General features: G+C 42.4%; 1 protein-coding gene across 5 annotated transcripts in view; it reads right to left on the bottom strand.

Annotated features, from left to right (window-relative positions):
• Window positions 1-24070, bottom strand: part of KTI12 (KTI12 chromatin associated homolog) — a 68153-nt gene that overhangs the window by 7127 nt on the left and 36956 nt on the right. For all 5 annotated transcript variants that reach the window (XM_044283389.1, XM_044283390.1, XM_044283392.1 and 2 more), the window contains exons 5-8: window positions 21769-21824; window positions 12142-12221; window positions 8858-9017; window positions 4349-4411 (exon numbers count right to left, since the gene is read on the bottom strand). In XM_044283389.1, coding sequence (XP_044139324.1) covers window positions 4349-4411; window positions 8858-9017; window positions 12142-12221; window positions 21769-21824 — 359 coding nt within the window. The remainder of the gene's footprint in view (window positions 1-4348; window positions 4412-8857; window positions 9018-12141; window positions 12222-21768; window positions 21825-24070) is intronic.

Genomic DNA, 24070 nt, shown 5'->3' with positions numbered 1-24070 from the left:
TCATCCTGCAGAACTGTGCCCTTGCTGCACAATTGTGTACCTTGCATTTGTGGGTGCAAGAACCCACCCTCTGAGCCACTTGTGAATGACTGGCCTGAAACCCTTAGAAATGATCCCTCTTCCTCCTCCTGTGCCACATCCTCTCCCATCATCGCCCAGAGCATTTTTTCAAGGAGGCATAGAAGTGGGATAGTAACTCTGAGAACGGAGTCATCGGCACTGGCAGTGTTGGTGGAGTACTCGAAACAGCGCAACAAGGAACACAGGTCTCACATGGAGGCCCACTCATTGGTGGTGATGTGGTGCTGTTCCACAGAGCGACTCCCCTGTGTGTGCTGCAGCTGAAACTCCACTATCACCTGCTGCTGCTCGCAGTCTGGCCAGCATGTGCAAGGTGGAGTTCCACCTTGTGGGCACGTCACATATGAGGCGGTGAGCGGGAAGGCCAAAGTTGCCGCAACGCTGACAGGTGAGCAGCCGCAGGGCGAGAACGCCGAAAGCGCGCACAGACGGCCCGCACTTTCTGCAGCAGCTCTGACATATCGGTGCAATTTTTAAGGAACCTCTGCACCACCAAATTCAGCACATGCGCCAGGCAAGGGATGTGCGTCAAACCATCTAGACCCAGAGCCACTACGAGATTTCGCCTATTATCGCACACCACCAGGTCAGGCTTGAGGCTCACTGACACCAACCACTCATCGGTCTGTTGTTCTAGGGCCATCCACAGCTCCTGCGCGGTGTGTGGATAAGTTTTAGAACTGCCTGCTGTCGTTTACCCCTGGCTGTGCTGAAGTTGGTGGTGAAGGTTTTACGCTGACTGGATGAGGAGGCGGTAGAGGATGAGGAACCGGAGTAGGAGGAGGAAGCAACAGGAGGCAAAGAGAAGCGCCCTGCAATCCTCGGTGGTGGAAGTACATGCGCCAAACTGCTATCCGCCTCAGGCCCAGACGCCACTGCATTTACCCAGTGTGCTGTTAGGGAGATATAATGTCCCCGACCATGCTTACTGGTCAACGTATCCGTAGTTAGGTGGACCTTGCCACAGATGGCGTTGCACAGTGCACACCTGATTTTGTCCCCACTTGGTTGTGCAGGGAAGGGATGGCTCGCCGGGAAAAGTAGTGGTGGCTGGGCACGACGTACTATGGGACAGCCACTGCCATAAGGCTTTTAAAACTCTCTGTCTCCACCAGACAGAATGACAGCATTTCAAAGGCCAGTAATTTTGAAATGCTGGCATTCAGGGCCAAGGATCGCGGGTGGGTGGGGGGGTACTTCCCCTTTCGCTCCAGTGTTTGGGAGATAGACAGCTGAATGCTACAATGGGACATTGTGGAGATGCTTGGTGACCCAGGTCGTAGCGTTGCTGGCAGATCCTCTGTTTGCGGGGTGGCAGGGGCAACTGTCACTCCAGAGGGGGATGAAGAGGCCGAGACTGCAGCAGAAGAGGAAGCAGGAGGAGCCAGAGACCTTTCTTGGTTTTTGCGGTGTCTACTTCACTGCAGCTCGTGCTTTGTACTTAGATGCCTGGTCATGCAGGTTGTGCTTAGGTTGAGAATATTTATGCCTCGCTCTATGCTCTGATTGCACAGCGTGCAAACCACTTGTGTCTTGTTGTCAGAACATTGTCTTAAGAACTGCCACGCCAGGGAACTGCTTGGAGCTGGCTTTGGTGTGCTTGGTCCCTTGGTGCGGTGGACAGTAGCAGGCATACTGTCTAGGGGACGGCCGCTCCGCTTTTGCACCCTGCTCCGTCTTCTACTGTGCTGGTGGCTCTGTGCGACCACTGCCGCCTCCTCCGAACTAGACAGGTCACTCGCATGACCTTGATTCCATGTGGGGTCGAGGACCTCAGTCTCCCACATCATCTTTCACCCAGTCTTCCCCCCTGGCCTCCTAGTCGGTCTGCACACTGCAGAAAGCCACAGCAGTTGGCACCTGTGTTTTGTCATCATCCGAGACGTGCTGAGGTGGTCCTCCCATGTACTCATCCTGAAACATAAGTGGTTGGGCATCGGTGCACTCAATCTCTTCTACTTCTGGGGCAGGGCTATGTGGATGGCCCTGGGAAACCCTGCTAGCAGAGTCATCAAAAAGCAGAAGCGACTGCTGCATGACCTGGGGCTCAGACTTCTTGGACGATTTGCAAGGGAGTGAGGTGAAAGACTGATGGACATCGGCAGCAGGTGCCAACTCTGATCTTTCAGCAGGGGACTGGGTGGGAGACAATGTGAAGGAACTGGAGGCACTGTCAGCCACCCAATCTACTATCGCCTGTACTTGCTCTGGCCTCACCATTCGTAGAGCCGCATTCGGCCCTACCAAATACACTGAAGGTTCTGTCACCTACTCGCACCTGAGGAAGGTGTTTCACCTGTGCATGTAGCTGACACAGATCAACCACATCCTCTCCCTGCAAAAGGAAAGGAGCTCCACCAGTAGCACCACGACCAGGGCCACGTCCCTGATTTGACGCTCTCCTCATTATTTGCATTCACCCACCAAACTAACAGATGGTTTATGTCAGGCGACACTGTAACTGCCAATAGTCAACAATTAAGTTCACTGACAGTAAGGCAGTGATGGTGTCATAAAGAGGGAAAAAAATTCTTGGAGGTCACAAAACAGTGTGCCAGGCGAATTTTATACAATTACTTCACGGTCACAAAAAATGTTAATTTGTCAACCAACAATGTAACTGCAGTATTGACTGGTTGTATTTGACAGTGACAATGGGTGTTTTTTTAAACCCAGTATATAACTGCAGTATTTAAAGTTTGTATTTCACTGTGACAAATGCAACAAAGGCCCCAGATGTAGGGTCTTGCAAAAAATGTGTGTTTTTTTAAACCCAGAATATAACTGCAGTATCTAACGCTTGTATTGGACTGCCAGAAATGCAGCAAATTACGCTAATTTATTATCTTGCTCAAAATGCGCCTTTTTTTTTTTAAACCAGAATATAATAGCAGTATCTAACGCTTGTATTAACTGTCAGAAATGCAGCAAAGGCCCCAGATGTAGGGTCTTGCAAAAAATGGGTGTTTTTTTTAAACCCTGAAAATAACTGCAGTATTTAAGCCTTGTATTTGACTGTTACAAATGCACATATGCTGTGCTGGTGCACTGAACTTGCACAAAATGATGCCCACCTAACAGACGGAAAAAAGTTCTTTTTCTGAGTCACTGGGCTCAGGGCAGCGTAAAAAATTGTGCACTGCACCCACAAAACTAAATCGCTGTAGATCGCCGAGTTACAAGCACTTTTGATAACAGATTCTTTCCTATTCTCTCCCTCACAGCAGCAGCATCCTATCCCTACTCTAATCAGAGCAGTGAAGTCCAGCTTATATAGAGGCTGGGTAACATTCTGCAATGGCCAATCACAGCTATGCTATTAGTATGGATGGCTGTGATGGCTTCTAAGGGCACACGAGTTAAACACTTGTTGATTGGTTGCTCTGCAGCCTTTCAAAAAGCGCCATTAACGCGCCGAACGCGAACTTTTACTGAAAAGCTCGGGTTCAGGTCGGGTCCAAAAATCCTAAAGTTCGGTACGAACCCGAACTTTACAGTTCAGGTTCGCTCAACCCTACTAGTATCTTAATAGTAATAATAGTATATAATAGTAGCATAGTATTTTATCTAGATACTAGAGATGTATCGATGGGCTCAAATGTGATTAATGGACTCATGCATAAAATGGATGTCCTAGTCTGTTTGGTGGTTATCACTAGAGTCTATAGGATCTGGTGGTTATCATTTATATTTGGTTATCCCTAGGGCATCTTTTTCTGGTACATCATCATTGCACCTGTGAGATATATGGAAGTGTTTGATCTTACATAAGGATGTCCAATAGCCCCTGATGAACCCCGGATTTGAAGATTTACTGGGGAAACGAGTCAGGTTTTTCTGTGAATATGTGATCCGATATGATTTTTATCGGCTGATTGTGCCTAGTGTGTTGCTGTCTATATGACTGGGGTATACTGGGTTTCCACTCAGTCTTAGGATAGTGGCCCCCATCAATTAGCCCCCTAGTTAGGTTAGAGCTTTTAGGGACAGATCTGAAGACAGTGGGATCACCGTTTTCATGGCAGCTATTCCGCTTTAGGCAAGGACAGAATAGGGCTAGATCCCCTGTCTACACAGACCAAGTGGGGAGGTGTATTTGATATCCACTTTAGGTTCTAAACGTATTTTAATTTTGTTTTTTTATGGGGTTATGTTTTAGGGGAGGTTATTTTGCTGTTATTTTTTTTATTTTTTATTATTATTATTTTTTAGACACCAGAGAAGAAAGAGTCAGGTACAGTCACCTTCAGTAGTAGATTACACTCACCGTCACAACGTCCTGTGTCACCTTGTCTAACTCATGCAGAAAATTCGTAGAGGACAAAGGTTGCTGTTTGGAAAAAAATTAAATAAAATGATCACAATAACAAATCATGTGCAAACAATAAAGCTGGAAAAAGTCAACAGATGATTTAAAAGGTATTTTCTTTACAAATGGCATTACGGTAATTAATTATACACCCTAACAGGAAACATATCCAGATAATTCATATCCTGAAAACAATGCGTGATACATTGGGAAATCATGAAGCAGGCCTGTGCGTCTCCTCCAGCTTAACAGACAATGCCACATGTTTTATCTCTTCCTGTGCACGTAAATTTAAGGGCCTTTTACACGGGGTGATTATAGCCTGAACGATTGTTCATGTGAATATTCATTCTTGATAAACACATCAAACGACAAATTATGATTTATTCATTCATCACTGATCGCATCTTTTATAAAAATGAACGTTTCTCGGCAGCACTACACATTGCACGGCCGTACAAACAAGTGCAAGAAGTGAACAATCTTTCATACAAACCTTTGTCTCCAATAATCACCCAGTCTAACAGACCCTTAAATGTCCCTGATACGGATGACCAATCCTCAGGATATATTAATAATAACCTATGATCGGTGAGGGTCCGACACCCCGCATCCCCATAGATAAGCTGTTTACTGTTCAAAGCTGTGCTTTCTGTTCCATGCACAGTGCTAGTTCCAGCGCTAAAGACTGCAAAGAAGAGCTGATCAAGTGGTGTCGGGCTCAGATCAGAAATTGATGACCTACACTGAGGATAGATCAATATGAGAAACCTGGAAAATCCATTTAAACGCTGATTGACTTGTTATAGCATTGATTGGTTCTCGTTTCTGACAATTTATCTGACCGTAATGATGATATATGTAAGTGATTACAATATTAGAGCAAAATGATAAGTTTATTGGGGAAAACTGTACAACTGAAAGAAGGCTGTAGTCCCCTGTTGGGCCGCCTACAGTCTAGATACAAGATTAGATATGGTTGGGCATGGAGGCATACAGGTTATGTATGGTGTCCTGTGGCACCTTAACTCACAGATGTTGCTGCTGGTCCTGTATATCCTGCACACTCGTAGGTTGCTGAAGTTTTCTTTCCCAGCTGGTCCCATAAATGCACGGTTGGTTATAAATCTGGTGCTGCAATTTGGAGGAGACATTGCAGGGAAACCCTTGCTGTGTGTGAGCGAGCATTATCCTGCTGAAAAATGCCAAATGGAAGCCCTGCCATGAGAGACAACACATGAGGCTGCAGGAGGTCTTGCACATATTAATGAGCTGTTGGTGTCCCTCATCTAGTGGTGACAGACTGTCATATGCGATGGCTGCCCAGATCACCACATCAGCAGATGGGGCAGTGTGTCGCTCCACAGCAAAGGAAAGATTTAAGCTCTCACCAGAAAGCCTCCATACTCGAAACCATTCATCGTCCGATCCCAAAACCTGGATTCATCGCTAAAGACTATACGGTTCCAGACTGTAGCAGCCCAGGTATCTTCTTCACAACACCAGTGCAAAGGCAACTATGGCTGGCTGTCAATGGCAGGACATGCAATGGGCACCATGACACCAAATTTCCTCCTGCTAAGCACTTGGAAACGATCCAGGTAGAGATAGGGGTGTGTAATGAAAGTGCCACCTGTGTCTGGATGGTGGACAACTAAACTGGGAGCTCCTTGTGCTTATCAGCAGATCCTCTCTACTAATAGTCTGTCTGGGCCAACTGAAGCCTGTTCTCCACTTGTGGGCTCCCTCATGTTACCACTGCTTCCAACACCTTAAAGCATCCTGCCTCTCTCAGTCCAATGATGCACCACTCTTAAAATCTGTCAACTGTGCATTGTAAGAGCAAGTCTCTCAACAAAAGGTACACTAAAAAAAAGTATCCTCTGACAGCCTTTTTTTCTAAAGCGGCGGGCAAGCACTCGTGTGAAGATCCAGTGTCTAATCAAACCACACATGTAATCATTTACATATCTGTCTGAACTACTTACTGAGTTTTTACAGTAATCTGACATTTCTATCTTGATGAGTTTCTTTTTTATCAATGAGTGTATTAGGAGGTTAAAGAAATAACTGCCTACTTTCATTACTTCATGAATTTTCAGATGGCCTGAATTGCAGATGACAGCCTGCTTCTACTTTCAGACTTTTCGGTCGGATTCTATGGTGTATGTATTCGACAATTATCTAATGTGTATGGCCTACTTTACTGTGTATAAACTCATGTCCTCCCCATCCCTTATTGCTCTCTCTAAGGGCTAATGCACACGACCGTGTGTATTTTGTGGTTCGCAAAAAATAAAATTAAAAAAATACGCAAATAATACGGATGACGTCCGTGTGCATTCTGTATTTTTCGGAATGGAACAGGCCTATCATTGTCCGTAAAGCGGACAATAATAGGGCATGTTCTATTTTTTGCCAGAATGGACATACAAAAACGGAATGCACATGGAGTAACTTTCGTTCTTTTTTTTTTTTTTTTGCTGATCCATTGAAGTGAATGGTACCGCATACGGTCTGCAAAAAAAAAAAAAACTGAGCAGACCTTGAAAGAAAATACGTTTGTGTGCATGAAAGGAGGGTGGGGTAGAGCAGAGACAGTAGATTATCTCAGCCTTGAAGCAGCTGTTTTTTCATCAATGTACTTTTATGAGGTCTTATTTTTTTTCTAGTTTTTAAGGCACCATTTTGGGTACATTGTCGGGTATATAAAGCAAATGCTTTATATAAATATAAAGAGTTCAATCGAGAACCTGATTATTTTGTACAATCAGTAAAACAGGGTACAAGAGTCTATGCAAAAATATAAATGGTTTATTATACAATAGGTTAAAATACAAACGAAAATGAATCAACATAAATTTCAATAATATACAAATGATATGCAGTACCCAGAATTCACCACTATATGATACCACCAAAACACTACTCAACCAACACAAGAATAATATGCAATACAGCTTTAAATCTGTGAGAGATATACAATCAATGGATTATGCGGAAAACTCAATCAAGAAGATGACAGATACGAGCCCTTGCTCCGCCCAAAAATGATGACCAATCTTTCAGATAATGGTAGTATTGCACCAAAACTTATAAATTATTGGCTTGATATCAAACTAGGGAATATAAAGATTCCCAACAAAGAGTTTCTCCAATATTGTCCCCTTTTTTCAGTTATGTGCATCGTAACTGAAATCGGAGAAAATACTGATGTAGCAACTAACGTTACACGTCCGCAAGTGAGTGGGTATCTGGCTAAGTATCAAGCCAATTAATTTAGATCAATACTACATAAAACAAAATATACATTACCCAAGGGTCAAGTGATGTGCAGAGTCTTGGGGCAGCCAGCTCTCAAGAGTTTTTCCCGATAATCCAAATGATTTTCCAGAGATCTATAATCCAAATGTTTGTTTCTCTTTTTTTTTTCTTTTTCTCCCTCCTTTTTTTTTTTCTGGTAACTGGTTTCTTAACCCAAAACTTATCAGATGAACACGCCCTCCGAGTTTGGAACTTTCCAATCATTGTTGGAGGGGTGTGTGCATTGATAAGGAGCATGACGTCATAATACTACCCAGAATGCAATTTTGCTACTGATGTAGTATTAACCGCTTATATCCAGATGGCACTGTTGTATAAGCAATAAGCATCATACCATTAAGGGTTAACTCATACATGCCTAATATTTTCAACACTTCACACCTCTGACATCTGGGGCCTTGTCTCAGGGCTGAGGGACAAACTTTGATACATGAATATATACTTTGAGGAACATCTAGACCATTCTCACACTGTGGAATTCATGTTCAGATAGGAAAAACAATGAAGCCTCAGAATCTGCAGGTGCGGTGTATCTTCTAACTTTCTAAATGTATAATATGTTGTTACAATAACACTAGTTTTTGAACAGTACAGTAATCTTCTCATGGACTTACTTTGGCCTACATGAAACTTCATACAAAACAGCGAATATAAATCAACATTGCTCTTAAAGGCAATGAATACCCATTATAACTAAAATAAGTAAATATAAATGTTTACATTTATGAAAAAGCACAACAACATGTAATGATTGATTAAAGCCAGCTGTTTAGCTAAAACCCCCTATGTTTACGTCAGTAAAAAGGCGTATTAGTGGTCACTAAGGGGTTAAGGAGACACTTAAGAGGACATTATATTATGTGTGGAGGGCCACTTAAGGTGGCATCACTGTTGAGGGGATGGCTCGGTCCATCATCTTTACAAAAAGTACTCAAATACCCCTACTCTACAGGATCAAAGGTTTAAGACTATTTAGAAAGTTACAAATTTAGCATTTACGGAGCAAATTAACAGAACTAGTGCAAAGGTGTACAAAATATTTCAGCAGGTGCAACACATTTTTATTACTCATGCAACAGATTGAGTATTGTTGAGTAGAGGAATGATAAAGTAAAATAAAATAAGCAATTGTGAATTACAAACCGTTTGTGTAGACTGGTTGGGTGGAGGTGCTTTTCTGTGGAAAATTGCATTACTGATCTGTTCCAGTGGTAGCACATCATCCTTCTGTACAGTAAAAAGAGGACTGTCCCAACGATTTCGAGAATCTGGAGCCTCAAACCTCTGCACCAAAGCATCAAATCTATAAAAGAAGACATAAGGGAGAACATATCAAAATTGGAGTAATGGGAAATGGGTTTAGTTGCCCACAGCAACCAATTAGATTCCACCTTTCATTTTCCAAAAGACCTCTGAAAAATGAAATGTGGAATCTGATTGTTTGCTTACCATTAAACCAGTTTTGATAAATGACCCCCAAAGTTTAAGAAGTGAAGCCATGTTTGATGTGACAGACATTATTCAGAGCCTTCGATTACGTGACTAACAATCCTGGGCCCCAAATTACAAGTTTCCAAACTCTAAGCAGAAAAATTCACATAAACACATTATCCTGCTGAGGCTTTAAAGAGAACCTGTCACCATGAAATGCAGAATAATCTGCAGCAAGATATAGAGCAGGAAAACACAAGCAGATTGATATACGGTTTATACATTAAAATCTCTGCTCCGAGTTCAGTTGTACACAGGGGAGATGTTATCAGTGACTGACAGCCATCTCTGTATACACGCTTACACAAAGAATGCCATCACTGATAACACCTTCCCCATGTAAAACTATCAGTGACAGACAGCTATCTTTGTATACACACTTGCACAGAGAATGCTATCAATTACTGATAACATCTCACCTGTGTACAGCTATCAGTGACTGACAGCTCTCTCTGTATACACACTTAGGCTACTTTCACACTTGCATTGTTGTTGCATTCGGAATGGAAAGAGATCTGTTCAGGAGGCATCAAGATGTCCTCCGTTACATCAGCATTCTGTTTTGTGACTGGACACAAAACCACTGCAAGCTGCAGTTTTGTGTCTGGTCATAAAAACGGGGTGGGGGGGGGGGGGGGGGGGGGGCCGATCACTGAAAACAATAGTCAATGGTGACGGATTCATTTTTTTATTTTATTTTTTGAGCCTAAAAAAAATTTGATCTGTCACCCATTGACGTTTAATGTATTTAGCGACAGATCTGTTTATTTCCTGTTTTGATTTCACACAACCGCATTGTAACGTAGCGGATACATCCTGATGTGCAAAATCAAAATGGATCCTTTTAATTCCGGTATAGAGATCCTCTGCCGGATCTCATTACCGGAATTAACAATGCAAGTGTGAAAGTAGTCTTACACAGTGAATACTATCAATCTCTGATAATAACTCCCCCGTGTACAATAGTTTCCCTTAAAGCCATATATCAATCTGCTCTGCTTCTTCTGCTCTATACCTGCATACTGCATTTTGTAATAGCAGGTTCAAAATGAAACTGTGAAGGGATTGACTATTATAGAAGACTATACGTATGCATGAGTATACCAAGCACATGCTTGCAAAATAAAAATGCTTTGAATGAAATTGAGCTGCTGCCTGATACAAAGCCTTAAAGAGCACAAAAATAAAATCAATTCTTGTACAATTCTAGGATATAATACATTTAATGAGTTTTCCTGCCATTATTTGGGACTTTGCATTTATTGGAAGAACAGTCCCATAGGTTGAAGTTAATTACATTCCATGTCTATCTAGAAGAGTCACAAATACTAATCAATCCCTTGTTAACACTGCTTTGGCTCTTTTGACGTAACGTCTGTTTAGGCATTTAGAAATGTATTTTGGGCACAAAGTGAAATATTTAAAATAATGGTCTTCATGCCAACTTGAAATCTATATGCAAACAAAAAAAACAAAAACAAAAAAAAACTATAATAAACAAGCAGAGGAACAATATAAACCTCTTACTTTATTACAGTTTTTTTCAGCCTCTTTATTCTCTGAGTAATAATGTAGTTACCATAATTGTATTAAATATTAACAAGAAGGAAAATTGATATAATTGTTTTTAAAGCTGCTTTAAATTAAAAATGACTTGATATTCTGGATGCCTCAAACTAATCCCTAAACATCAGAAAATCCTTCTTCCTCATCTGCAATTCAAAGACTTCATGTTGAAATAAAAGATGTACTCGAATTCCAGCAGCCATTGATGGCAGCTTTGAACTAACCAATTCAGAAATCTGTACAACCCCCCAGAGAGAGGCTTATGGTACTACGCATTTTAAACCCGCTTCTAATGAATTATTCTCTGTTTGCCTTCAAGGCCAAAATTATGAAAAACAAACGGAGAAAGCACTCCAACCTAGAGAATGGAAAGGAGACACCTATGAGCTTATTTCACTATTTGCAGTAAAAAAAATACTAGTAAACAGGCAGTCTTTAAAGAGGACCTTTCACTTGTATAAACTATGTGAACTGAGTATGCTGCCATATAGAGCGGCGCCCGGGGATCTCACTGCACTTACTATTATCCCCGGGCTCCGCTCCGTTCTCCCGTTATAGGCACCGGTACCTTTGCTCCTTAAGTTATAGTAGGTGGGTCTTCCCTTGTCCTGTGGGCGTCTCCTTTTCCTAGGCTGCAGCGCTGGCCAATCGCAGCGCACAGCTCACAGCCTGGGAGGTTTTTTTCGCTGCGATTGGCCAGCGCTGCAGCCTAGGAGAAGGAGACGCCCACAGGACAAGGGAAGACCCGCCTGCTATAACTTAAGGAGCAAAGGTACAGGAGCCTATAACGGGATAACGGAGCGGCGCCCGGGGATAATAGTAAGTGCAGTGAGATCCCCGGACGCCGCTCTATATGGCAGCATACGCCGTTCACATAGTTTAGACAAGTGAAAGGTCCTCTTTAACTGTACAATAATGATAAATGTAATTTCACCAAACTACTTAGCGGTAAATCAACGGTACAAGAAAATATAAGAAATTTTGTAACATATCGTATTTAAGATAAGTAACTGCTTTCTCCACTTATGAGCCAATTATTCCCTTTCTCCTGCACTTTCATTCATTGTCAATTCACTGCTAAAATCCATTTTACGAAACAATACAAGAGTGTCCTACAGAGAAGGGGGGGGGGGGCAGGATCTCCTGTCTTCTACATGAGTGGTGTATGGGAGACATTATAGCAGCTAGTTTCTGTTAAAGCTTACACAGAGGGGAAAACTAGCAAGAAACGCCATATACAGTAATGGCCAAAAATAGTGCTACTTTTCATGTTCATGCACATAGCAGCATATACTGAAAAGTAATCTGAACTGACAGGTAGACTTTGACTACAACATTGTGGCAGAGTTTCTTCCACTGCGATTACTTACACTGCTTGTGTATATTGGTCATCCTGTTGTCTGTCCTGGTTCCAGATGGAGCTTGTGTCTGGAGATGTCAGACAATGAATCTGCAATAACACAAAGAGTATTGGTCTCACAGGGTATTACATAATCACTAGGCTTGAGCAACTAGGGTTCGGATTGCTTCTATCCCAACTTTGTTTACAATATCTCCTCCGTGGCATGCAAAAATGTATGGGTTCCGCGGTGGCCTTAAATATCTTGCTGCAAATAACGCAAGACTTGCCTTGCGTCTGTGACGTTACACTTCTATTATGCGCATATAAATTACTGATTCAAAATCTCACTAACGAAGGAGAGTTTAGCTTTGGATTTTGAAACAGTAATTTATGCCCATTTCCGAAGTGTAAAGTCATAGAAGCGAGACGAAGCAGGTCTAACATTCCTTGCAGCAAGATTTTCAAGGCCTCAGCGGAGCACGTACATTTTAGCGTGCTATGGAGGAGATACTGTACACAAAGTTTTTAAACTAATCAGGATCGGATAGAGTAATCCAAACCTGATTCGCTCAACGCTAATTATCACCTTTTATGATGCACTAGGATTAGGATCCACAACTGCCGCACAGCATACCTGTGATGCAACTGAGACCTGTATGTGGCTGAATGCACCAACAAAAAGGCATTCACAAAGCAGTTATATAATAGCAGAAATAATGTACATGATCCAATTAATTGTAAGTGGATAACATTTTAATCAGCATTGTGAAAGCATGTTTGTCGATGTAGTAACTGCATGATAAATGCACTATGGGACAGCACCATTAGGTTACAACACACAAGGAGAGTAAAAGGCATTGCTAATTAGAACTAGAATCTCTACAAAGACAAGGTGACATCGCAGGACACTGGAATATAGAAGTCACAGGTGATAAAAGGAATACCCATTATTTTCACACGGTAAAACAAACGACAAGATTAACATGGCATTGTACAGTTTTACTCCCTCATTCTCATCTTACAGCTTTATAGCTACTTTTTAACACTATAGTTTATTTAGGCTACGGTTTTAGAACCAATAAGTGACATAGGTCATAGCATTAAAGGGTAACTAATGTTTTCATCAAAAAAAAAAATCTATTTTAGCATATGTTACTGCTACAGCAGCATTATGCATAGAGCATTCTTTAGTTTCTTCACATACCACCTTAGTTATGGCTGTTTAAACATTTACAATATGAGGACCTTCTCAAGATGGCTGCTCTGCCAGTTTTCTGAGGCCAAAACTGCTTTCCCTCACTTTCCATACACACTTGCTGTAGCCAGCAGCTCCCTGCCAGCCAATCAGATTGGATTACTGAGAGACACGCCTCCTCACTCTGAAGCCTAATGCAGGCATGCAGTGTGAAGGACCGCCCCTCTCTGTCTATCTGTCCGGAGACTGTCAAGCCACAGCAACAGTGAAAAGGGACAGGGTACATTAATGAAAGCTGTTATTATAAGGTAATTACAAATTACTTTTGACAATCATTGACAGACTAACTCAGGTATACACGCCTAGCTCTAATAAACTAGCAAATAAAAAATATGACAGTTACCCTTTAAACCAAAACAGACTACCGCATTTTTCGCTTTCTAAGACGCACTGGGGGGGAAATGTCCATGCGTCTTATAAAACGAATACTAGTGGAAGCGCTCACTAGTATGTATTAGGAGCGGGGAGCGAAGCGCCGCAAGCGCAGGTAACTCCTCTTCAGCTGTCGCACTCCCATCTTCCCGGCCTGCGCTGCACTGTCCTAACCCCGTACAGAGTCAGAACGTTGCGCGCGCAGTTAGATGACCTAACTCTGCACGCAGTCATGTGACAGTGCAGCGCAGGCTGGGATGATGGGAGCGCGACAGCCGAAGAGGAGCCGCGGCGCAGGACAGGTAAGATGATTTTTATTTTAGTCTGATCTGAGGTCTGGGGGTACTGATGGGCTATTTTGAGGTCTGGGGGGTACTGATGGGCTAATATGAGGTTTTATGGGGGGTCTGATGGGCTAATCTGAGGCCTGTTGGGGGTCTGATGGGCTAATCTGAGGCCTGATATGAGCTCTGATGAAAAATATTTTTTTCTTATTTTCCTACTCTAAAATCTGGGGTGCGTCTTATCATCGGATGCGTCCATTCACACATCCGTATGTGTTTTGCGGATCCACAAAACACAGACACTGGCAATGTGCGTTGCGCATTTTGAGGACAGCACATCGCCGGCACTTTAATAAAAAAAATGCCTAATCTTGTCCGCAATTGCGGACAAGAATAGGACATGTTCTATTTTTTTCGGGAACGGAATTGGGGACGCGCATTTCCGGATCCGGGCAGCACATCGTGCAGCCCCATAGAAATGAATGGGTCCGCAATTCTGTTCCGCAAAATGCGGAACAGAATTGCGGATGTGTTAATGGAGCCTTATAAAGCGAAAAATACGGTAATTTGTCTCCATTAACAATTCATACAAATTTAAATTACACTGACAAAAAAAAACGCACCAAGAAAGAGTTTTTGGAATGGAATGAAACGTGCCATGTGTGAACGTAATCATGATATATGTGAAAGATTACAATATTAGTGCGAAAGGATAAGTTTATTGGGGAAAACTGTACTTTGGAAGTTAGCAGATCATTTGCGATTTTGGTTAGGGCAGTTTTAGTGGAATGATAGTGTCTGTCGTGGTCTGTAGTTAATCAAAATGGTAGTGGGATGAGAGGTGGGAGGACATTTCAAGATGGACATGTTCTTCTAGGACAGTGATGGCTAACCTCCGGCACCCCAGCTGTGGTGAAACTATGACTCCCAGCATGCTCTATTCATTTCTATAGAGTTATGCGAACAGCCAAGCAAGTGTGCAGCTTGGGAGTTGTAGCTGTACTACAGCTGGAGTGCTGGAGGTTAGCCAACACAGTTCTAGGAGTTTTTATGCGAATAGGAGTAGTGAGATAAGGTGAGAAAGTACCAGTCACACAATCAGAAAAACAGTTAACCATTTGTGACAATATTTTTAATAAAGGCCAATTGAAAATCAGATTTTTAGCCAAAATGAGTAAGGCTACTTTCACACTTGCGTTCGGGGCTCCGCTTGTGAGTTCAGTTTGAAGGCTCTCACAAGCGGCCCCGAACGGATCCGTCCAGCCCTAATGCATTCTGAGTGGATGCGGACCCGCTCAGAATGCATCAGTCTGGCAGCGTTTGGGCTCCGCTCAGCGGGCGGACACCTGAACGCTGCTTGCAGCGTTCGGGTGTCCGCCTGGCCGTGCGGAGGCAAACGGATCCGTCCAGACTTACAATGGAAGTCAATGGGGACGGATCCGTTTGAATTTGACACAGTATGGCTCAATTTTCAAACGGATCCGTCCCCCATTGACTTTCAATGTAAAGTCAAAACTGATCCGTTTGCATTACCATGAATGCAAACGGATCCGTTCTGAACGGATCTAAGCGTTTGCATTATAGGTGCGGATCCGTCTGTGCAGATACCAGACGGATCTGCTCCGAACGCAAGAGTGAAAGTAGCCTTAAATAAACAAATATTTACTCTGAAAGGTGTACATAGCCTTTAAGGTGGAAAGGTTTTATTTTGGGACAGTGGTAAACTGGGTTATGTAGGAAGCACACTGGGGGCAGCTGTGTAGGGGGGAATGCGTGGGGGGTTTGAAGCTTTCACAGATTTTGTCGATTTTATCAATTTTATCTTTTAATATGAAGCAAAGTCTTCAGATGAGCTGAGGGGTGTGGGAGGGGGCACTGGAGGAAGGAGTAGAGAATTAAAAGGTATTGAATAGTTGTTTGGAGTTGCAGGAAAGAGATAATATGGGAGTAGTGAAGTAGTCCTGCTTAGAAGAGGTGAATGCAGACTTGAAATTGAGAACAGCTTGTTTGTATGAGCTGAAGTCTTCTTTAGAATGGGCTTTCTTCCAGAGCCGTTCTGCAGCTGTGGACGCCTATCTCAGTTATTTTGTCTGGTGGGTATGCCTGGGTTGTGAATTGAAATTCTGGTATGTGTGAGAGGGGCGAATTAATCTGTCAGTTGGAAAAATGTCTGAGTGTATCACAGAGGCATGTCTAACAGTCAAGAATCTCTCATCAAGAGGTACACTACCCAAAAGTAGCCTCTGAGAGACTTTTTATAGGGTTAAGCACTTGTCAAGACCTAGTGTCAAATCAGACCACACCTGTAAATATTTACATATCTGCCTAACACATAACTGCATGCCAGGTTTTGCAGCAATATGACATTTCTACGTGGGTGCGTTTTCAATTTTTTGGTACATGTAAAAAAAAAAAATAATCTGGATGATAAAGGAGAAAAAAACGCTTTTATTATTTTGAGGAAAGTATCTCTAAAATATACAAATTTTGGCGTAAAATTCTATTTCAAAGTAAGGCTACTTTCACACTAGCGTTCTTGCTGGATCCGGCAGGGTCCAGCAAAAACGCTTCCGTTACTGACAATACAACAATCTGCATCCATTATGAACAGATCCGGCTGTATTATCTTTAACATAGCAAAGACGGATCCGTCATGAACTCCAGTGAAAGTCAATGGGGGACGGATCCGTTTTCTATTGTGTCGGAGAAAACTGATCTGTGCCAATTCACTTGCATTGTAGGTCATGACTGATCCGTCTTGCTCCGCATATCAGGACGAAAATAAAACCGCAACATGCTGCGTTCCATTCTCATACCGGAAAGAAAACCGCATTTTTGGAGCATTCCATTCAGTTACGTTTTGTCCCTATTGACAATGAATGGGGACAAAACGGAAGCAGGTTTTTTCAGGTATTGAGACCCTATGACGGATACTGGAAAACATTAACGCTAGTGTGAAAGCAGCCTTAGTCAACCAACAGAGTTAAGCTGGCCATACACATTCAATAGTTGTCGGCCAAAAAGCTCCAGTATACATATCTCCCAACAAAATGTTTTTTTTTTTTTTTTTTTATGAAAGCCTGAGAACATGACTTTCTTCACTCTGTGCAAAAAAATTAAAAATAATGCAGCTGTGCCACACAAAAAGTGCACTAGGATGTGGTCTATTGCAACACATCCCATAAGAGAAGGGCCCCCCATAAATCATTCCCCAACCCACCAGGCCAGAAGGCTTCCTGCAAGGACTAGGGATTAGTGGCCATCTTCAGCCGAAGCAGCGGCCGGCTTGCTCTGGTTTCCACCTGAGCTGCCACCCTAGGTGCTGGCGAAGAGCCTAAGGGTCCATTCACACGTCCGCAAAACACGGAAACCGGCCATGAGCGTTCCGCAATTTTCAGACTGGACATGGCCAGATACCACGCTTGATCTTACTGGGGATTACCTATATATGATACACTGGTTTGCGTTAGCATTAATTATCAAACAAAATAAATGTATTGCCTGAAAAAGGAACGCTTAAAAAATACTTTCATTAAATTAAAACTAATGTGTGGCTAACCACCCACATATTTCAATCAGGCTCACGTGTGACAGGGAGGTTATTGTCTCTTTAATCATATATGATCAAATCTCCTTCCTTCCTCCACCAATAATTGTTATTCAGTATGGAGATATATGCAGATACATACTATCACTTTTATATTATGTAATAGATTCTATGTATCCCCATGTAGCATATTACTCTCCATCTATTCACACCATAGATTGCATCTTTCTTAGGCTACATGCACATGACCATATGTGCTTCGCGGCCCGCAAATTGCCATCCGTTTTTTTTGCGGATCCACCATAACAATGCCTAAAACGGACAAGAATAGGACATGTTCTATATTTTCGCGGGGCTACCGAACGGACATACTGATGCGGACAACATTTTGCGTACCCATTGAAATGAATGGGTCCGTATGCTATCCGCAAAACGGAACAAACATGGAAGCAAACAAAGTTTGTGTGCATGTAGCCTTAGTCTGCTGCAAAAGTAAGGGAGGGAGTACTGGGATAATTCAATACATAGTGAGTATTATTAAGGCATTGTTCTAGCCACCAGCACTCCCCACTAGTACTCCCAGGTTCCCCACAAATTCAGTCTCGTTTAATTTGCCTATAAACCCTTCTCCCTATATTGCGTCTGCTCAACGTGTTTCTATGCTTATTAAAGCGGCATGTCATCAGGAGCAGAATATAGCAGGAGCTGCACGCCCATACACTTGGCGCATAGCAGCACTAGAAACGGTAAGGTGAAAGCTGCACGCCCATACACTTGGCGTGTTAACAGCGTTCACAATGAAAAATAAGACTCTGCACGCTAACTAAGTGATCTCCCATCGGGATATATGGATAGATAGATATATATATATATATATATAAAATTGAGAAGCCATGAATTTTGAAAGCCTTAATATAAGCAACACTTTAACATATATGTGATGTCACTTATCAATAACTGCAATTGCTTCAGCTCTTTATAGGTCTTAAAGGAGTTGTCCAGGTTCAGAGCTGAACCCAGACATCCCTCCATTTTCCCCCCGGCAGCCCCCCTGACATGAGCATTGGAGCAGTTCATGCTCCGATGCTCTCCTTTGCCATGCACTAAATCACGCAGGGCAAAGGCATTTTTTGGAGACCCGGTGACGTACCGGGGCTCTCCATGGCGCTGCCAGGAACCACGGTGACATCACTGGCGCTAAAAGTAAAACGGCTAGGGCAGCACTAAAGCCCACCCTTCAGAGCCGGTGACGTCACCAAAAACACTGCAGGGTGGAAGTTTCCGCCCGGCCGTGTGTTATTGAAAACAAAAGAGCCCGTGCCCTGCGCGATTTAGCGCAGGGCAAGGGAGCGCATCGGAGCATGAGATGCTCCGATGCTAGCCTCATGGGGGCTGCCTGTGTGAAAATAAGGGTATGTCCGGGTTCAGCTCTGAACACGGACAACCCCTTTAAATACACATATCAAAATATATGCAATTTATATAGTCCATCACATGTTTGTTTGGGAATAGAATATTATATCAACACTGGTTTATCAGATCATATGAACCCTGATTCTAATCATGGTATTAATAATCTTCTACCAGATAGGTTGGCCATCCCTGTCCTATGCTGAGGCTCTCCAGCTGTTGCAAAACTACAACTCCAAGCATGCCCAGACTGCCTACAGCTATTAGCCTACAGCAGGGCATGGTGGGAGTGGTAGTTTTCCTACATACTGCTTTGTACACACACATGTAGCCACATAGACCACCCCTGTCATTCTAAAATTAATGAAGGACCTGATGTTGTATTTCCATCCAGTGGTTGTACTCGTCACTGTGTTACCCTTCTCAATCGCCTTACAGGCGACACAGTTACCACATTTGAACGCTCCAGGTGGTCTATTTGTCAACAAGGTTTTATCCTTTAAATTACTTCCCCTTCTATATGTGATATGGGGATGATCCCCCACCAGGCGTACCACTACGGGATCCGATTTAAGGCTTCCCCAGTGGTCCTTCAGAATATTCCGAACCTCCTTATGCGCCAGATCATGTTCCTATGATCCGGATATTATTGTCTTCCACAGTTCGTTTCTTGGGATGCAGAAGCTCCTCCCTATTGCTCATAGCCGCATGTTGATGGGCTCTTTTGAGGCATGACTCCAGGTATCCTCTCTGAGAGAACCTCCTCTGCAAATCATTTGCTGCTCGCTTGGAATCTGACCATTCCAAGCAGTTGCGACGGGCCCTTAAGTACTGTCCTTTAGGTATTTGATTTTTCAGCCTATCAGGATGTGCACTTTCCCATCTAAGTAACGTGTTGGTTGCCATGGGTTAAACAGAACATATCGGTTGTTATTTTTACGGAATTCCCAATACTGATAGAGAGAGCCAAGTAAGATGGGTTTCACCGATTTCACTCGTTAATAACAAACCCAATTCATTTTTGTTTAGTTGTGAGACAAATTCTTTGAATGCCCCATTCGTGTATTTCCACAGAATGAAGACATCGCCGATAAATCTTATCTATAGGATAATTGAAGATGTCCATTTTCTCACAAAACACTAATTCTCTCTCCCACCAGCCCTGATGAAATGCAGCTTTAATAAGCATAGAAACGCGTTAAGCAGACGCAATATAGGGAGAAGGGTTTATAGGCAAATTAAACAAGACTGAATTTGTAGGGAACCTGGGAGTACTAGTGGGGAGTGCTGGTGGCTAGAACAATGCCTTAATACTCACTATGTAATGAATTATCCCAGTACTCCCTCCCTACCTTTGCAGCAGACTAAGAAAAATACAATCTATGGTGTGAATAGATTGCGAGTAATATGCTACATGGTGATACATAGTATATATTACATAATATAAAAGTGATATGCAGATATGTACTATCAGTTTTTCTTTTGCAGCTAGGATACGGACCCATTCATTTCAATGGGTCCGCAAAATGTTGTCCGCATCAGTATGTTCATTCCATACCCCCGCAAAAAAAAAAAAAAAATGGATGGCATCCGTTGTTTTTTTTTGGCAGATCTGCAATTTGCGGACCGCGAAGCACATATGGTCAATGTGCATGTAGCCTAAGAGAGATACAATCTATGTGTGAATAGATGGAGAGTAATATGCTACATGGTGATACATAATATCTATTACATAATATAAAAGTGATAGTACGTATCTGCATATATCTCCATACTGAATACCAATTATTGGTGGAGGAAGGAAGGAGATTTGATCATATATGATTAAAGAGACAATAACCTCCCTCTCACACGTGAGCCTGATTGAAATATGTGGGTGGTTAGCCACACATTAGTTTTAATAAGTTAAAGTATTTTTTAAGGGTTCCTTTTTCAGGCAGTAAATTTATCGCACTTGATCTTAGCCAAAAGGCCGAGAGACGACCTTGGCCTGGTGTCTATCCCTGTCCCACATCCATCATCCAGCCTGAACTATAGAGAGCAATCTGGCGCATGTCTAGACAGCCCAAATCACATGTGGTAGATGTCCAGCTCCTAAGAGAATAGCTTGTAGACTCAAAGCTCAGATCCTAAGTAGGGATGAGCGAATCGACTTCGGATGAAACATCCAAAGTTGATTTGCATAAAACTTTGTTCTAATACTGTACGGAACAGGAGCTCTGTACAGTATTAGAATGTATTGGCTCCGATGAGCCGAAGTTATTACTTTGCGAAGTCTCACGAGACTTCGTATAATAACTTCAGAAATTGATTTATACTGTAAAAAGTACCACTTGGAACCGAACCAGAGTTCAGGAAATGTTTTTTTTACAGTATAAATCAATTACTGAAGTTATTATGCGAAGTAATGACTTTGGCTCATCGGAGCCAATACATTCTAATACTGTACATAGCTCCTGTTCCGTACAGTATTAGAAAAAAGTTTTATGCAAATCAACTTTGGAATCTAAGTGATTGGAATAGTTCTGGTGCTGGTTCTAGCTTTATTGGAAAGTGATCATGTACCATAGGATTTATTTTCATCATTATTTCTTTACACCAATCATGGCACATCCCCCTTTAAGGAGGGATTTGTACCATGCATTTCCTATTACGGCGTCATTTATATTGCATTATAATCTATGATACAAATCAGATACAAACTCTGTTCAATATAACAAAATCTAAACTTTCAATGGATCATAACATTCCTTTCACATAGAAGGAAACATTAGTAGTATGTCATACCAGGCAGTGTGGCGTCTGCACATGTTTAATAAGACAAAACAGCTCATACCTATAACCTGGAAAAGAAAGAAGAGAAGTCAGTTGTAAATTGGTTTGCCATTTTACAATAACAAATACAAATATTGCTCCTTAAAGGGGGTGTCCATTTTATTGTTAATGCAAACCAAAGTATGATAAATAATTGTATGCTACGCTTCATTCAGCCAACACACTAGGCACAAGAAACGAGTGTAGGCACAGTGGAGAAGACTGAATGTTGTGTCTCGTCACATGCCCCCCCCCAAATCTGCAGCCGCCTTATTGTGTTGTCCTGATAAACAGAAAGCTGGCTGAACAACAGGACGACACTTCAGAGAAATAGAAAAGACAACAACTTCAAAAAAAGCATATATTAGTAAATCAGTATATCATCATGAACATACACTGGTTTACATTACCAATAACATGAACACCCACTCTGTGTTCTTCTCCTCCCTTCATCCTGTTTTGTCTCCTACTGTACAACCGAGTGTTTGAGGTATGCTAGTTGAAATGAAGGAGAGACAATCCCCCCCCTTCCTTTCCTCCAGACACCAGGGGAGAAACATTAGGAGCCTTATCTGGGTGTACTGTGCTACTGTCCTTCTGTGCCCCATTAACTAGTGTAAAAATGGTAAAATGAAGATTATTTATAGTAATAGTCACATACAAAATAGAAAAATAAATGAAAAAAAAAAATCACCAAAAATATCTGCAAATAGGATCATGACCAAAAACCTGATTAAAATATTTTGTTATTTACCAGTTATACATTCCCTTTAAAAGGGTTGTTCACCTTTATGATGTTTTTTACAGATGCTTCCGCCAGACCAGACCTGCAGTGGTGATCATACTTACCTATAGTGTCTCTACTAGTTATAATGCCGCCTACAGTACCCCCAGTAGTTATAATGCTGCCTACAGTACCCCCAGTAGTTATAATGCTGCCTACAGTACCCCCAGTAGTTATAATGCTGCCTACAGTACCCCCAGTAGTTATAATGCTGCCTACAGTACCCCCAGTAGTTATAATGCTGCCTACAGTACCCCCAGTAGTTATAATGCTGCCTACAGTACCCCCAGTAGTTATAATGCTGCCTACAGTACCCCCCAGTAGTTATAATGCTGCCTACAGTACCCCCAGTAGTTATAATGCTGCCTACAGTACCCCCAGTAGTTATAATGCTGCCAGTACCCCCAGTAGTATAATGCTGCCTCCAGTAGTTATAATGCTGCCTACAGTACCCCCAGTAGTTAATGCCCTCTAAAGTTATCCAGTAGTTATAATCACCCCTGTAGTTCCCTCTGTAGTTATAATGCCCAGTATAGTGCCACCAGTCTTTAAAAGGTCACCCTATAGTGCCCCAGTAGTTATATTTCTCTCCTGTAGTGCCCTACTAGTTCTAATGCCCCCCTGTAGTGCTTCAGTAGTTCAAATGACCCCTATAGTGCCCCAATAGTTATACTGCCCCCACAGTTATAATACTCTCCTCACTCCCGCTCCATGCCGCTGTGTGCGATTTAAGCCATGGGCCTCTTTTGGCCTAGTGCTGGCGATGACTACACCGTTGATGCATCCTCTAATACTGCGGTTGCATCAACAGTTGAATGTGCAGCACCTAGTTCTGGATGTCCCCTGGGTGAAATAAGAGGGAGGATGCAGGTTCCCCCGGTGACTGTATCAGATTGCTTACAAAAACTGGTTCTGGCTTAATTTTAAAAATAGATTTTTTTTTTTACCGTACCTATGCTTTTAAAACTTATGTATGTCTACATAAAACTGTGAAGCTACAATAGGGCTGTCTTTGTTGCCCAGAGCAACCAATCGGGGGGGGGGGGGGGCAGCTTTCATTTCACGTTCTGATCTTGAAATAGAAAGCTGCGCTGTGACTGGTTGCTATGGGCAAGAAAGACCGTTTTTCTTTTGGTGCCAGTTTATGCGACCGATTATGAATAACATGCTTAAAAAAGTAAGTGAAAACTTTTGGGGGCAGTTTTTAATAATTTTTTATTTTGATTTTTTTACCAATGGGTGTTCACTTCAATAGAAAGCTGAATTTTCAGCTCAAGGTCTGATCTCCACCCAAAAACTTGATTTTTGCACTTACCGTAAAATCTGTTTCTCTTTCGTTTATTGGGGACACAGGCTTGACCATGGGTATAGCTGTTGCCGCTAGGAGGCGGACACTAAGCACATAGTAAAAGCTCCTTCCCTTCAGCTATACCCTTCCTACAGGGACTAAGCTAAATCAGTTAGTGCAAAAGCAGTAGGAGAAACAACAAC

This window comes from Bufo gargarizans, chromosome 2 (genome assembly GCF_014858855.1).
Source record: "Bufo gargarizans isolate SCDJY-AF-19 chromosome 2, ASM1485885v1, whole genome shotgun sequence".
Taxonomy (NCBI): Eukaryota; Metazoa; Chordata; class Amphibia; order Anura; family Bufonidae; genus Bufo; species Bufo gargarizans.
Note: the sequence above shows the minus strand (reverse complement) of the source record. Positions and strands in the feature narration are given on the sequence as shown.